Source organism: Cherax quadricarinatus, chromosome 54 (assembly GCF_038502225.1).
Source record: "Cherax quadricarinatus isolate ZL_2023a chromosome 54, ASM3850222v1, whole genome shotgun sequence".
NCBI classification, from domain to species: Eukaryota; Metazoa; Arthropoda; class Malacostraca; order Decapoda; family Parastacidae; genus Cherax; species Cherax quadricarinatus.
Window position 1 is genome coordinate 5111226 of NC_091345.1, and position 15377 is coordinate 5126602.

At 38.0% G+C, this 15377-nt stretch overlaps 1 protein-coding gene across 3 annotated transcripts in view; it reads left to right on the forward strand.

Annotated features, from left to right (window-relative positions):
* Positions 1 to 15377, forward strand: part of LOC128699128 (syntenin-1) — an 80141-nt gene that overhangs the window by 48559 nt on the left and 16205 nt on the right. For all 3 annotated transcript variants that reach the window (XM_053791667.2, XM_053791668.2, XM_053791669.2), the window contains exons 6-7: positions 7490 to 7598; positions 11494 to 11620. In XM_053791667.2, coding sequence (XP_053647642.2) covers positions 7490 to 7598; positions 11494 to 11620 — 236 coding nt within the window. The remainder of the gene's footprint in view (positions 1 to 7489; positions 7599 to 11493; positions 11621 to 15377) is intronic.

The following is a 15377-nucleotide window of genomic DNA, read 5'->3' on the forward strand; positions in this document are numbered from 1 at the left end:
TCCCTCTTTTCTACATACTCTAACTTGAGCCTCACTATCCTCGTAAAAACTCTTCACTGCTTTCAGTAACCTATCTCCTACACCATACACTTGCAACATCTGCCACATTGCCCCCCTATCCACCCTGTCATACGCCTTTTCCAAATCCATAAATGCCACAAAGACCTCTTTAGCCTTATCTAAATACTGTTCACTTATATGTTTCACTGTAAACACCTGGTCCACACACCCCCTACCTTTCCTAAAGCCTCCTTGTTCATCTGCTATCCTATTCTCCGTCTTACTCTTAATTCTTTCAATTATAACTCTACCATACACTTTACCAGGTACACTCAACAGACTTATCCCCCTATAATTTTTGCACTCTCTTTTATCCCCTTTGCCTTTATACAAAGGAACTATCCATGCTCTCTGCCAATCCCTAGGTACCTTACCCTCTTCCATACATTTATTAAATAATTGCACCAACCACTCCAAAACTATATCCCCACCTGCTTTTAACATTTCTATCTTTATCCCATCAATCCCGGCTGCCTTACCCCCTTTCATTTTACCTACTGCCTCACGAACTTCCCCCACACTCACAACTGGCTCTTCCTCACTCCTACAAGATGTTATTCCTCCTTGCCCTATACACGAAATCACAGCTTCCCTATCTTCATCAACATTTAACAATTCCTCAAAATATTCCCTCCATCTTCCCAATACCTCTAACTCTCCATTTAATAACTCTCCTCTCCTATTTTTAACTGACAAATCCATTTGTTCTCTAGGCTTCCTTAACTTGTTAATCTCACTCCAAAACTTTTTCTTATTTTCAACAAAATTTGTTGATAACAGCTCACCCACTCTCTCATTTGCTCTCTTTTTACATTGCTTCACCACTCTCTTAACCTCTCTCTTTATTTTATTTTATTGTTATTGTAATTATTCTATTGCATTAAACTTAATATTTCATGTAGTAAAATTTTTTTTTCATACTTTTGGGTGTCTTGCACGGATTAATTTGATTTTCATTATTTCTTATGAGGAAAATTGATTCGGTTTTCGATATTATCAGTATTCGATGAGCTCTCAGGAACGGATTAGTATCGAATACCGGGGGTCCACTGTATATACGAATAAAAATACACAATACATGTATATCACTCCAAACTGCCAATATCTCAAACCCCTCCTTTAGAGTGCAGGCATTGTACTTCCCATTTCCAGGACTCGAGTCCGGTTATATAAAATAACCGGTTTCCTTGAATCCCTTCACTAAATATTACCATGCTTACACTCCAACAGCTCGTCAGGTCCCGAATACCATTTGTCTCCATTCACTCCTATCTAACATGCTCACGCACGCTTGCTGGAAGTCCAAGCCCCTCGCCCACAACACCTCCTTTACCCCCTCCCTCCAACCTTTTTGAGGATGACCCCTACCCTGCCTTCCTTCCTGTACAGATTTATACACTCTCCATGTCATTCTACTTTGATCCATTCTCTCTAAATGACCAAACCACCTCAACAAACCCTCTTCAGCCCTCTGACTAATACTTTTATTAACTCAACGCCTTCTCCTAATTTCCACACTCCGAATTTTCTGCATAATATTTACACCACACATTGCCCTTAGACAGGACATCTCCACTGCCTCCAACCGCCTCCTCGCTGCAGCATTTACAACCCAAGCTTCACACCCGTATAGAGTGTTGGTACTACTACACTTTCATACATTCCCTTCTTTGCCGCCATAGATAACATTTTCTGCCTCCACATATACCTCAATGCACCGCTCTCCTTTTTTCTTTCATCACTTCTATGATTAACCTCATCCTTCATAAATCCATCCACTGACACGTCGACTCCCAAATATCTGAAAACATTCACTTCTTCCATACTTCTCCTCCCCAGTTTGATATCCAATTTTTCTTTATCTAAGTCATTTGATACTCTCATCGCCTTACTTTTTTCTATGTTCACTTTCAACTTTCTACCTTTACACACACTCCCAAATTCGTCCACTAACCTTTACAATTTTTCTTTAGAATCTCCCATAAGCACAGTATCATCAGCAAACAGTAACTGTGTCACTTCCCATTATGTATTTGATTCCCCATAATTTAATCCCACTCCTCTCCTGAACACCCTAGCACTTACTTCTTCTACAACCTCACCTATAAATATATTAAACCATGGTGACATTACACATCCCTGTCTAAGACCTACTTAGTCTCCCTCTCTTTCTACACACCCTAACCTGAGCCTCACTATCCTCATAAAAACTCTTTACAGCATTTAGTAACTTACCACCTATTCCATATAGTATGTACTTGCAACATCTGCCACATTGCTTTCCTATCCACTCTATCATATGTCTTTTATAAATCCATAAATGCAATAAAAACTTCCCTACCTTTATCTAAATACTGCTCACATATATGCTTCAATGTAAACACTTGATCTACACATCCTCTACCCACTCTAAAACTCCTTGCTCATCCGCAATTCTACATTCTGTCTTACCTCTAATTCTTTCAATAATAACCCTACCATACACTTTTCCTGGTATACTCGGTAAACTTATTCCTCTATAATTTTTACAATCTCTTTTGTCCCCCTTCCCTGTACATAAAGGGACTATACACGCTGTCCGCCAATCCCTAGGTACCTTCCCCTCGTTCATACATTTATTAAACAAAAATACCAACCATTTCAACACAATCCCCCCCTGCTTATAACATTTCTGTCATGATCCCGTCAGTTCCAGCTGCTTTACCCCCTTTCATTCTGTGTAATGCCTCACGCACCTCCCCCACACTCATGTCCTGCTCTTCTTCACTCCTAAAAGATGGTATACCTCCCTGGCCAGTGCATGAAATTACCACCTCTCTTTCTTAGTCAACATTTAAAAGTTCCTCAAAATATTCTCGCCATCTACCCAAAACCTCCATCTCCCCATCTACTAACTCCCCTACTCTGTTTTTAACTGACAAATCCATTTGTTCCCTAGGCTTTCTGAACTTGTTTAACTCACTCCAAAATTTTTTCTTATTTTCATTAAAATTTCTTGACAGTACCTCTCCCACTCTTATCATCTGCTCTCCTTTTGCACTCTCTCACCACTCTTCACCTTTCTTTACTCTCCATATACTTTTCTCTTCTTATAACACTTCTGCTTTGTAAATACCTCTCATAAGCTACCTTTTTCTCTTTTATCACACCCTTTGTCATTCCACCAATCACTCTTTCCTCCTGCACCCACCCTCCTATAACCACAAACTTCTGCCCCACATTCTAATACTGCATTTTCAAAACTATTCCAACCCTCTTCAACCCCCCCACTACTCATAGCTGCACCAGCCCACCTTTCTGCCAATAGTTGCTTATATTTCACCCGAACTTCCTCCTCCCTTAGTTTATATACTTTCACCTCCCTCTTACTTGTTGTTGCCAATTTCCTCTTATCCCATCTACCTCTTACTCTAACTGTAGCTACAACTAGATAATGATCCGATATATCAGTTGCCCCTCTATAAACGTGTACATCCTGGAGCCTACCCATCAACCTTTTATCTACCAATACATAATCTAACAAACTACTTTCATTACGTGCTACATCATACCTTGTATATTTATTTATCTTCTTTTTCATAAAATATGTATTACTTATTACCATACCTCTTTCTACACATAGCTCAATTAAAGGCTCCCCATTTTCATTTACCCCTGGCACCCCAAATTTACCTACTCCCTCAACAACATTTTTACCCACTTTAGCATTAACATCCCCAACCACAAGTACTCTCACACTTGGTTCAAAACTCCCCATGCATTCACTTAACATTCCCCAAAATCTCTCTCTCTCCTCTATACTTCTCTCTTCCCCAGGTGCATATACGCTTACTATAACCCACTTATCGCATCCAACCTTTATTTTACTCCACATAATCCTTGAATTAATACATTTATAGTCCCAATTTTCCTGCCATAGCTTATCCTTCAACATTATTGCTACTCCTTCTTTAGCTCTAACTCTATTACAAACCCCTGACCTAATCCCATTTATTCCTCTCCACTGAAACTCGCCCACCCCCTTCAGCTTTGTTTCACTTAAAGCCAGGACATCAAGCTTCTTCTCATTCATAACATCCACAGTCATCTCTTTCTTATCATTCGCACAATATCCACGCACATTCAGACTTCCCACTTGGACAATTTTCTTCTTATTCTTTTTAGTAATTATTACAAGAAAAGGGGTTACTAGCCCATTGTTCCTGGCATTTTAGTTGACTTTTACAACACGCATGGCTTACGGAGGAAATATTCTTATTCCACTTCCCCATGGATATAAAAGGAAAAGTAATTAGAACACGAACTAAGATAAAATCAAAGAAAACTCAGATGAGTGTGTATAAATAACTGTGTAGTGTGACATAAGTGTAAGTAGAAGTAGCAAGACGTACCTGTAATCTTGCATATTTATGAGACAGACAAAAGACACCAGCAATCCTACCATCATGTAAAACAATTATAGGCTTTCGTTTTACATTCACTTGGCAGAACGGTAGTACCTCCTGGGTGGTTGCTGTTTACCAACTACTACCTGTACATCGTCTTTCTTCTTTCAACACACCGGCCGTATCCCACCGAGGCGGGTTTGACCCAAAAGGAAAAACGAAAGTTTCTCCTTTGACATTTAGTAATGTATACAGAAGAAGAGGTTACTAGCCCCTTGCTCCTGGCATTTTAGTCGCCTCTTGCAACATGCATGGCTTACGGAGGAAGAGCTCTGTTCCACTTCCCCATGGAGATAAGAGGAAATAAACAAGAACTAGAAAGAAAATAGCAGAAAACCCAGAGGGGTGTGTGTATATATATGCTTGTACATGTATGTGTAGTGTGACCTAAGTGTAAGTAGAAGTACTAGCAAGACGTACCTGAAATCTTGCATGTTCATGAGGCAGAAAAAAGGACACCAGCAATCCTATCATCATGTAAAACAATTACAAGCTTTTGTTTTACACTCACTTGGCAGGATGGTAGTACCTCCCTAGGCGGTTGCTGTCTACCAACCTACTACCTGTACATATTAACGTAATATATGACATTTGATGTGCCCAAGATATGGCGTCTAATAGACACACTTAGTGATTTTAATGTGTACCTGCATGCCAGCACGGTGTTTAAGTGTACTTGGGTAAAGGTACACATAAGTATAATTATCAGAAGACATATAAAACATGCAATAACTTTAAAACACTTAAAATTTTGGAAAATTTCCAGACATAATAGAGATGTGCTTACAGAGAATGTAAACAAATGGGGAGGGGCATGCTGTATTAGAAAGATCGCTCGCCATATAGCAAGTTTTGGTCGTAATTTGAAATCGCCATATTAGCGGAATGCCGTAAAGTGCGGCCCTACTGTATAATACATCTTTTGGAATGGATTAACATTGCAACTCATGGAACCACTGTACTGTATTTGTCCAACTTGGTGTCAGTTTCCCAAGAAATAAGCTTCATCGTATCTCGGCTGACTCGTTACATCACTATGCTCCCTATATACACCTACCATCCGACTTACGACCTGCTTGACTTACAACCACTCGACTTACGACTGTGTTTTTTATGCCAAATTTCTGGGAAATAAACAACTATTTGTGTTGTACACAGTGTTTATCCTAAACCTTACAGTATAAAATACAGTAGAGTGGACCCTCGACTAACGCTATTAATCCATTCCTGAGAGCTCATCGTTAGTCAAAATTATTGTTAGTCAAGTTAATTTTCCCCATAAGAAATAATGGAAATCAAATTAATCTGTGCAGGACACCCCAAAGTATGAACAAAAATTGTTTTTACCACATGAAATATTAATTTTAATACACACAAACTGAAGACATGCACAGTTACATGACACTTACCTTTATTGAAGCTCTGGTGATGATTGATGTGATGGGAGGAGGGGAGAGTGTTGATGGTCTTAGTGTTTAGAAGGGGAATCCCCTTCCATTAGGACTTGTGATAATATGAAATGTTCCGATTGTATGTATGGATGGGACCGTGGTGGCTGGCTGGCTTGTAAACACTGGCACCCACGGGACAAGTGAGGCGCGCTCAGGCCAAAGTGGACGCGTCTCGAATGGAACGAATAGCGTTGGTCGGGGTTTTTAGCACTAGTCGAGGCAAAATTTTTGCGTTAAAATGCATCGCTAGTCGGATTTAACGTTAGACGATGCCAACGTTGGTCGAGGGTCCACTGTACTAACAACATAAAAAGTAAAGTAAAACATGAAATACCAAAATAAAACAATAAAATAGTCATTACAAAAATGTTTTGTTGATATTCAGTAGTAAAATTCGACTTAGGACTATTTCGACTTAATGACCGGTTTCTCGGAACCGAACTCGGTCGTAAGTCAGATGGTAGGTGTATATATACACACATCCTATCCCCAGGTAGGCCTGTTTGTGACTTAACAAAGCCCAGTGTGTGGCCAAAGTGTTGTTGATGAATTATAATTATTATTATTATTATAATAAAAAAAAAGTGCTAAACTTTGTCAATGAAGGATCACATTACACTGTATTTGTCTTTATCTGTCAAGATGTTTGAGTGATGAACCAGTGTTTTCCAGAAGAATGTGGAAGATATTCTAATATGATGGTTTGTTGTAATAATTTTGTCAGCCTTCAACATACATTTATTAGAATTGTCATTAGTTAATCCCTTAAATATAAGGAAATGTACAGTGAAATAAGTCTATGCTTAGTACACCTCAACAGAACTCGACATTCCTCTTTCAGTATGAAAAACAATGAAGCTGAAGCCTCCAGCCTCAGAATGAATTGCTAAGTCACAACATTTAATTTAAATGTTTATGTAATTATTGAACTATTTTCTGACGATTCTCTGAGAGCTTTCCCTGACTCATACAATTGGGTACATCACCATTTCTGATAATGCATATTTAATGATTATTTCATGTTGATTCATCCTTTCAGATCTAACTGAATTTCCTGATTGGTCAGTTTGATAGTGATATTGGGTGGCTATATTCATAAATTAATCCACTTCGATGTACTTCTAGTTGTGTGTACCATTGAATCACATTACATGTGATGCATTAACTTGGAACAACTAACATAAATTAATAATAACCAAAAAATGTAACTTGTGCAAAACAATAGCATAGAAAATGCAATATTTCCTATATTTTCATAGCTCTCCATGAGGAAGTGGAACAGAATTCTTCCTCCGTAAGCCATGCATGTCGTAAGAGGCAACTAAAATGCCTGGAGCAAGGGGCTAGTAACCCCTTCTCCTGTATACATTACTAAAGTTAAAAAGAGAAACATTTGTTTTTTTTAGGTCACCCTGCCTCGGTGAGATACGGCCGGTTTGTTGATAGATAATTTTCATAGTTATCATTGTTCATCTGTAACATTTGGTTATCCTTACTCAATCTGAACACTTAATAACCTAGTTTTTTCTTCAGGTAACACTCTGCAAAGATGCTGATGGCAAAGTTGGTATGCGTGTGAAGGCTATCAACAAGGGAGTGTTTGTATGTCTTGTTAAGAAGAACTCACCAGCAGCACTTGCTGGTAAGTTTAAGGATGAAATATTAACTTGTGTATATGAACACATTTCACTTATGATTGCAGTAGATTGCTGCAGAATTTCAAGGATGTTGGAATGGTTTATAACCATATCAAAACCTCTTATTAACAAGCCAGCATTTAACAAATTTCAGCAATTTTGGAGAAAATTGGCTACACAAATGGAAGCATTGGGCGAAATGTAAAAAATTCACAGTCGCAGATTTAGTCCATAGTGATAGTGTCAGGTTATCTTCTAAAGCATCAGACCAAGTCTGATGACTCAGACATTTGTTGGGTACTGGTCAAAGCAGCTTATACTGAAGTGGTGGCTGTATGTGGAGTTCCACCCGATCATTATCACACTAACATTACCTACATAGCTTGGGCATTTTTGCCCTAGATCTTATTCTTACCCACATGCTGAAACTGAAAATTACATTACCAGCTTCGTACTTTATTCTACAGTTTGTGTGTGACACTGAAATTGTGGCATTGTATGTGGCTTATCTCCAGATTTTATGTACTCTAAGATATCAGAATGTGTGATGTGTTTGGTCAATGAGGCTCTGTTAATTGTCAGAAACTTCAGCTGCAGTCTATGGTCAAGAAGCAAGAGAGAGATTCATTAAAGCAAGAATAAAATCTAGGGAAAAGCTCAAAACCTATAAAGTGACTACCGTCTGTAGGTAATGTTAGTTTGATTATGGTAGGGTGGTTGCTTCGGGCAAGGTGGAACTCCACATGCAGTCCTCTTTGTGGTGAGTTCTGACTTATTTTATCTATATTGCATTTGCAATTGAGAAAATAGGCAAGAGCTACATACATTCAAAGTGATCAGATAATTTTTTCCTCACTATTTTGAGATCAGTGGTAGCTAAGTATATTGTTGTATGTCTGTAAGATTGGAACTAGGTTTAAAATACATTACTAGAATGCTGTTCCTTATTAAAGTGAAATGTGATGAACATTGCATTTTTTTTTATGAGAAATTTGGCAAGTAATATTGTCGTAATTTTCTGGGATTTAACCCTTTGACTGTCGCAGCCGTATATATACGTCTTATGTCCTGGTGTCGCAAAATTTAAAAAAAAAAAAAAAAATATTTTTTCTTATGAAATGATAGAGAATCTTTTCCCGATTGTAATGACACCAAAAAAAAACGAAATTTGATGGAAAACTGACGGAATTATGCTCTCGCGAAGTTAGCAACCTCGGCGCCGTTTACAAATCGGCGATTTTGCCCGCTTTGAGCCCTATTTTTGGCTAATTCCATTGTTCCAGTCGCCCAAACTCATAGCTATTTCTTTAGAACTCCATTTTTTCTATCGATTGAGTACAAGAAACTGCTCATTTACCGATTTCAACTACCTAATAATGTGGTCAGAAATTTGCAATTTGGCCAATTTCACGAAAACTAAAAAATATGACAATTTCAAAATAAGGTCCAGAATGAACAATGCAGACATTCCTGGCTCTAAAATAACATTTTCTTTGCTCATCAGTCGTGTTTCCAGGCCCCTCTGATATTACTCTTGCTTTCTATTTTGAATTTTTATTCAAACAAAAAATTGAAGACTTACTATTATGCAGACTACTGCAATACTGTAATAATTGTATAAATAACATCAACCCATTCATGACTGCATATTAGAATGGCTAGTTGGACATTTACTGGAAAATGGCATCATTTGCTTACTTTTGAACATTGGCAAAAATCAAACATTTCCCCTACTTTGAGCTCCATTTCTAGGTTCTTTTTATAGTAAAATCAATCAAAATCATCTCTATTTCTATAATATGTCTTCCATTCTATCAAATGAGACCAAGAAAACGAGAATACAACCATAAATACTATACGAAAATAGACCACAAAGTCGGCATTTTAATTAAAAAAAACGGTCGGAGTTTTTTTTTCTCATTATGCACTGCGTGCTCCAGGATTTTTTTTATATGGTGCACACTGACCACACAGACCCATTCTCTCACATGTAGGCCTACCAGCTTTCTCCTGCTTGATTTGAAGCCGCTAGAATTTATGAGTATATATACGTCAAACACGGTACCTCGTAAGACGTATATATACGGCCGCGACAGTCAAAGGGTTAAACCCATGCTGTTCCTTGCTATTACAGCCAGTTCTAACGCAAAGTTTAGTTTTAAAAATTTAAAAGAATACATTTTGATATACGTATTTTTTGTGATTTCAAAATGTCTATGACAGCAGAAGATATTGCAGATCTCCAAGATTTCTTTTTTTTTTTTTATGTGGGTATACCACCTTTCTGTACTATTACAAAATGGAAATTGAAACTGTGTATAAATGCTCTGACTTGGTGTACAGTGCAGATATTTTTAACTGCATTAGCCCTCTATCACCTAAGTAGGGTGATTGAAAAAAAACCTTACCAGAAGTGTACCAGTGTCACAACTCGAATGACCCTCCAAACAGCAACATCCCCGCCAGTCCTTCGGAGTTGAGGGGACTGTGCTTCCTACAGTATAATAATCATACCACTTCTAGCCCTCCAACATGACAGCTACACTGCCTTTTGCCTCCTTGCCACAATGTTATAAAAGTGATGGTACCACTATACTCCATAGCGAAACTTATTTCTTGCCACAGATGCCTCTGTCCGCTTTTAATTTCCTTCTATTACGTATCCTCCCAGATTTATCCATCAGCCTTTGCAACCTCTCTTCAGATTCTCCCAAATGGAATTGTCATCAGCAAAAAGTTCCCGTGACAACTCCTACTTTAAATCAAATTGTTTATCTTTTACTCCCACACCTCTCCTCGACACCTTAGAGCACTTACATATCTTAGTAAACTATCTGTTCTGTGCATTTTCACTATCTCCCACATTGCAGTTCTGTAGTAAGAAGGCAAACGACTGCTAACAACTATAAGGAAATTGATACGAATGCATTCATTTAGGATGCCTTTATTGAAAATATTTTGGTCCTTTGACCTTGATCATTTCAAATATGTGATTAGGTGTCCTAAGTGAATGTATTCTTGCCCATTTTTAATGTCTTAACATGGTGTACACGAGATATTAATATGTTTCAAGGTGTTTTAGTACTCAAAATGTGGAAAGATGCTTAGCCCAGCATAGTCATATATGGAATATAATGTATGATTTGATATGAATAATTTTACAATAAATATAAATAATTTTAGTTGATTCAGGGTATGATCTCTCAAATGGAAATAAGTCGGGGTTGGGATTTCTTAGGTTATCCTAGGTGAATATACATATACTGTAAATGTAATTTTTGTGCCCATAATATGTGTGATCTTCATGTTGTAAAATAATATATATGCTGTGCACACAGCATAAATATAAAACTTAATTGTATATATATAGTTTGGCAGTTCACATTCCTTGTTTGTGTTCTGCCGAGTCATTTTTAGTCATGATGTATACTGTGTAGACCTGCCTGGTCCTACATTTTTTTCCTGGCATGACACCCAAACATTCAAAATGAGGCATAAAAATAGCAACTGGCAGCAGATGTGAGGCTTTCAAAAATTCACATTTATATATATCATGCACAGTACATGCACCTGCATGTATATATACACTATGCACAAATCTAGCCTTATGCATATGTAAGTCATGCATGATTAAAGGGATTAACTGGTAGGGGGTTAGGTTCCAGATTTATTCTAGCATCTCTTTTCACGTGGAATATCATTTACTATATTACAAAGCTAAATGTTTTGTAAATGTCACACAAGGTGAATGACTTCATAATAAATGTAAAATATTTGAAAATGAAATGTTTAAACAAAACGTTCTAGACTGTTTTGGAATTGTAGTTTAGATTGAAATGTGAATGTTTAAACTGATGAATAGTAATTATGGCATTCTAAAATTCACTTGCTTGTCTCTAGGGCTCCGTTTTGGTGACCAGATCCTACAAATCAATGGAGTAACAGTGGCTGGATTCTCCATGGAGAAGGTTCATGACATTCTCCGAAAGTGTTCATCAAATGGTATCTCCCTAGCAATTAGAGACAGGCGAGTTATTTTTGGCACTTGTGCTCAGTGTTTTATGGGTGGGCATAGATGTCTCGCTAGTTTGGTGAAGCAGTGCTCTGTTTTAAACCTGTATGTTTTTTCATTCAAGTGTTTTGATGCAGAGGAGGCTTTGAAGACTTAGTTATTTAAATGTAGTACCAGTGCCTGCTTCTTCAAAGGTTTCTCTGGTACAGGTCTTGTATTTTGTTTACAGTGATCTGAATGCCTCTGCTCAAATATTTTTGTATATAAATGTTGTGTATATGATGTACAGATAGTTTCTTTTACAGATTTTCTGTATGCTGCATATAGTGAACTAGATTTATCCTTGTCTTGTATGCTGTAAACTTTTATTAAACTTCCTCCTTGTACAGGTCTCATTCATGCTGTGTATAGTGATCTGAGTACCTCCTTGTTCAGCTCCATGAATGTTATTCTTTAATTTGACAGTTTTGCACATCCTTTTAATGTTCTGTTTGCTTTGGGCAAAATTTATAATTTGCCTTCTTTACAAATGAAACTCTTAAGGCCTCCTGATTTTTGTCCTTATAACCTTGTATTGGTTGATGTTAAATTACAAAAGCCAGTGTAGCTTATTAAGTTAGTTCACTTTTGTCCTTATTTTACTACTTAGTTTTACATCATTTACAAACAGTGACATAAAGAAATCTTACCTAGGTAGTCAATTGCATTCAGGTGCAGTATGGTTTCAAAAAGTGGCCTGTGTGATATTTCCCTGGTTATCAGAGTTGTTGTACATTCGTCTCCTGAGAAGAACCATATTCAGTAAGTGTTTTACTAGCTCATTCCTTAAAATTTCCACTACTTTGCCAGGTACACAAGTCGGATTTTTTTTTTTTTAACACTCTGGCCGTCATCCACAGAGGAAGGGTAACCTGTAAGAGAAACTTTTACCATCATTCACATTACCACTGTCTTGCCAGAGGCGTGTATGTACGACAATTCAGATGTCCCTCCATTCGGCAAATATCCCCACACCTCCTTTAAAGTGCAGGCACTGTACTTTGCACCTACAGGACTCAAGTCCTGCTAACTGGTTTCCCTGAATCCCTTAAAATGTTACCTTGCTCACACTCTAACAGCTTGTCAAGTCCCAAAATCCACTTGCCTCCACTCACTCCTATCCAGCACTAACACACGCTTGCTGGATGTCAGAGTCCCTTATACACAATCCCCTCTTCCCCCCCCCCCCCCCCAACCTTTTCTAAGGCAACCTCTATCCAATTTTTTTTTTTTTTTACACAAGTTTGACAAGGTTAGGTTAAGGATCCCTAGCTTTATTGACAAGCTATTTACAGGTTAAGGATGCCTAACTTTATTGACAAGCTAAGAGTGCTGTTACCTACATCAGCTCATTTGAAAGCATTTTTATTATGAAACATACAAGTATTAGGTAGCAGGTTGGTAGACAGCAACCACCCAGGGAAGTACTACCGTCCTGCCAAGTGAGTGTAAAACGAAAGCCTGTAATTGTTTTGCATGATGGTAGGATTGCTGGTGTTTTTTGTCTGTCTCATAAATATGCAAGATTACAGGAATGTCTTGCTATTTATACTTACACTTGGGTCACACTACACATACATGTACACGTTTATTTATACACACTCATCTGAGTTTTCTTTTATTTTATCTTAATAGTTCTTGGTCTTATTACTTTTCCTTTTATATCCATGGGGAAGTGGAATAAGAATCTTTCCTCCGTAAGCCATGCGTGTTGTAAAAGTCAACTAAAATGCCGGGAACAATGGGCTAGTAACCCCTTTTCCTGTAAAGATTACTAAAAAGAATAAGAAGAAGAAAATTGTCAAAGTGGGAAGTCTGAATGTGCGTGGATGTTGTGCAAATGATAAGAAAGAGATGATTGTGGATGTTACGAACGAGAAGAAGCTGGATGTCCTGGCTTTAAGTGAAACAAAGCTGAAGGGGGTGGGAGAGTTTCAATGGAGAGGAATAAATGGGATTAGGTCAGGGGTTTCAAACAGAGTTAGAGCTAAAGGAGGAGTAGCAATAATGTTGAAAGATAAGCAATGGCAGGAAAAGAGGGACTATAAATGTATAAATTCAAGGATTATGTGGAGTAAAATAAAGATTGGATGTGAAAAGTGGGTTATAGTAAGCGTGTATGCACCTGGAGAAGAGAGAAGTGTAGAGGAGAGAGAGAGATTTTGGGAAATGTTGAGTGAATGCGTGGGGAGTTTTGAATCAAGTGTGAGAGTAATGGTGGTTGGGGATTTCAATGCCAAAGTGGGTAAAAATGTTATGGAGGGAGTAGTAGGTAAATTTGGTATGCCAGGGGTAAATGTAAATGGGGAGCCTTTAATTGAGCTATGTGTAGAAAGAGATTTGGTAATAAGTAATACATATTTTATGAAAAAGAGGATAAATAAATATACAAGGTATGATGTAGCACATAATGAAAGTATTTTGTTAGATTATGTATTGGTGGAGAAAAAGGTTGATGGGTAGGTTCCAGGATGTACATGTTTATAGAGGGGCAACTGATACATCGGATCATTATTTAGTTGTAGCTACAGTTAGAGTAAGAGGTAGATGGGAAAAGAGGAAGGTGGCAACAACAAGTAAGAGGGAGGTGAAAGTGTATAAACTAAGGGAGGAGGAAGTTTGGGTGAGATATAAGCGACTATTGGCAGAAAGGCGGGCTAGTGCAAAGATCAGTAGTGGAGGGTTGAAGAGGGTTGGAATAGTTTTAAAAATGGAGTATTAGAATGTGGGGCAGAAGTTTGTGGTTATAGGAGGGTGGGGGCAGGAGGAAAGAGGAGTGATTGGTGGAATGATGAAGTAAAGGGTGTGATAAAAGAGAAAAAGGTAGCTTATGAGAGGTTTTTACAAAGCAGAAGTGTTATAAGAAGAGCAGAGTATATGGAGAGTAAAAGAAAGGTAAAGAGAGTGGTGAGAGAGTGCAAAAGGAGAGCAGATGAAAGAGTGGGAGAGGCACTGTCAAGAAATTTTAATGAAAATAAGAAAAAAAATTTGGAGTGAGCTAGACAAGTTAAGAAAGCCTAGGGAAAGTATGGATTTGTCAGTTAAAAACAGAGTAGGGGAGTTAGTAGATGGGGAGAGGGAGGTATTAGGTAGATGGCGAGAATATTTTGAGGAACTTTTAAATGTTGAGGAAGAAAGGGAGGCGGTAATTTCATGCACTGGCCAGGGAGGTATACCATCTTTTAGGAGTGAAGACGAGCAGAATGTAAGTGTGGGGGAGGTACGTGAGGCATTACGTAGAATGAAAGGGGGTAAAGCAGCTGGAACTGATGGGATCATGACAGAAATGTTAAAAGCAGGGGGGCATATAGTGTTGGAGTGGTTGGTACTTTTGTTTAATAAATGTATGAAAGAGGGGAAGGTACCTAGGGATTGGTGGAGAGCATGTATAGTCCCTTTATATAAAGGGAAAGGGGACAAAAGAGATTGTAAAAATTATAGAGGAATAAGTTTACTGAGTATACCAGGAAAAGTGTACGGTAGGGTTGAAAGAATTAGAGGTAAGACAGAATGTAGGATGGCGGATGAGCAAGGAGGTTTCAGAGTGGGTAGGGGATGTGTAGATCAAGTGTTTACTTGGAAGCATATATGTGAACAGTATTTAGATAAAGGTAGGGAAGTTTTTATTGCATTTATGGATTTAGAAAAGGCATATGATAGTGGATAGAGGAGCAATGTGGCAGATGTTGCAAGTATATGGAATAGGTGGTAAGTTACTAAATGCTGTAAAGAG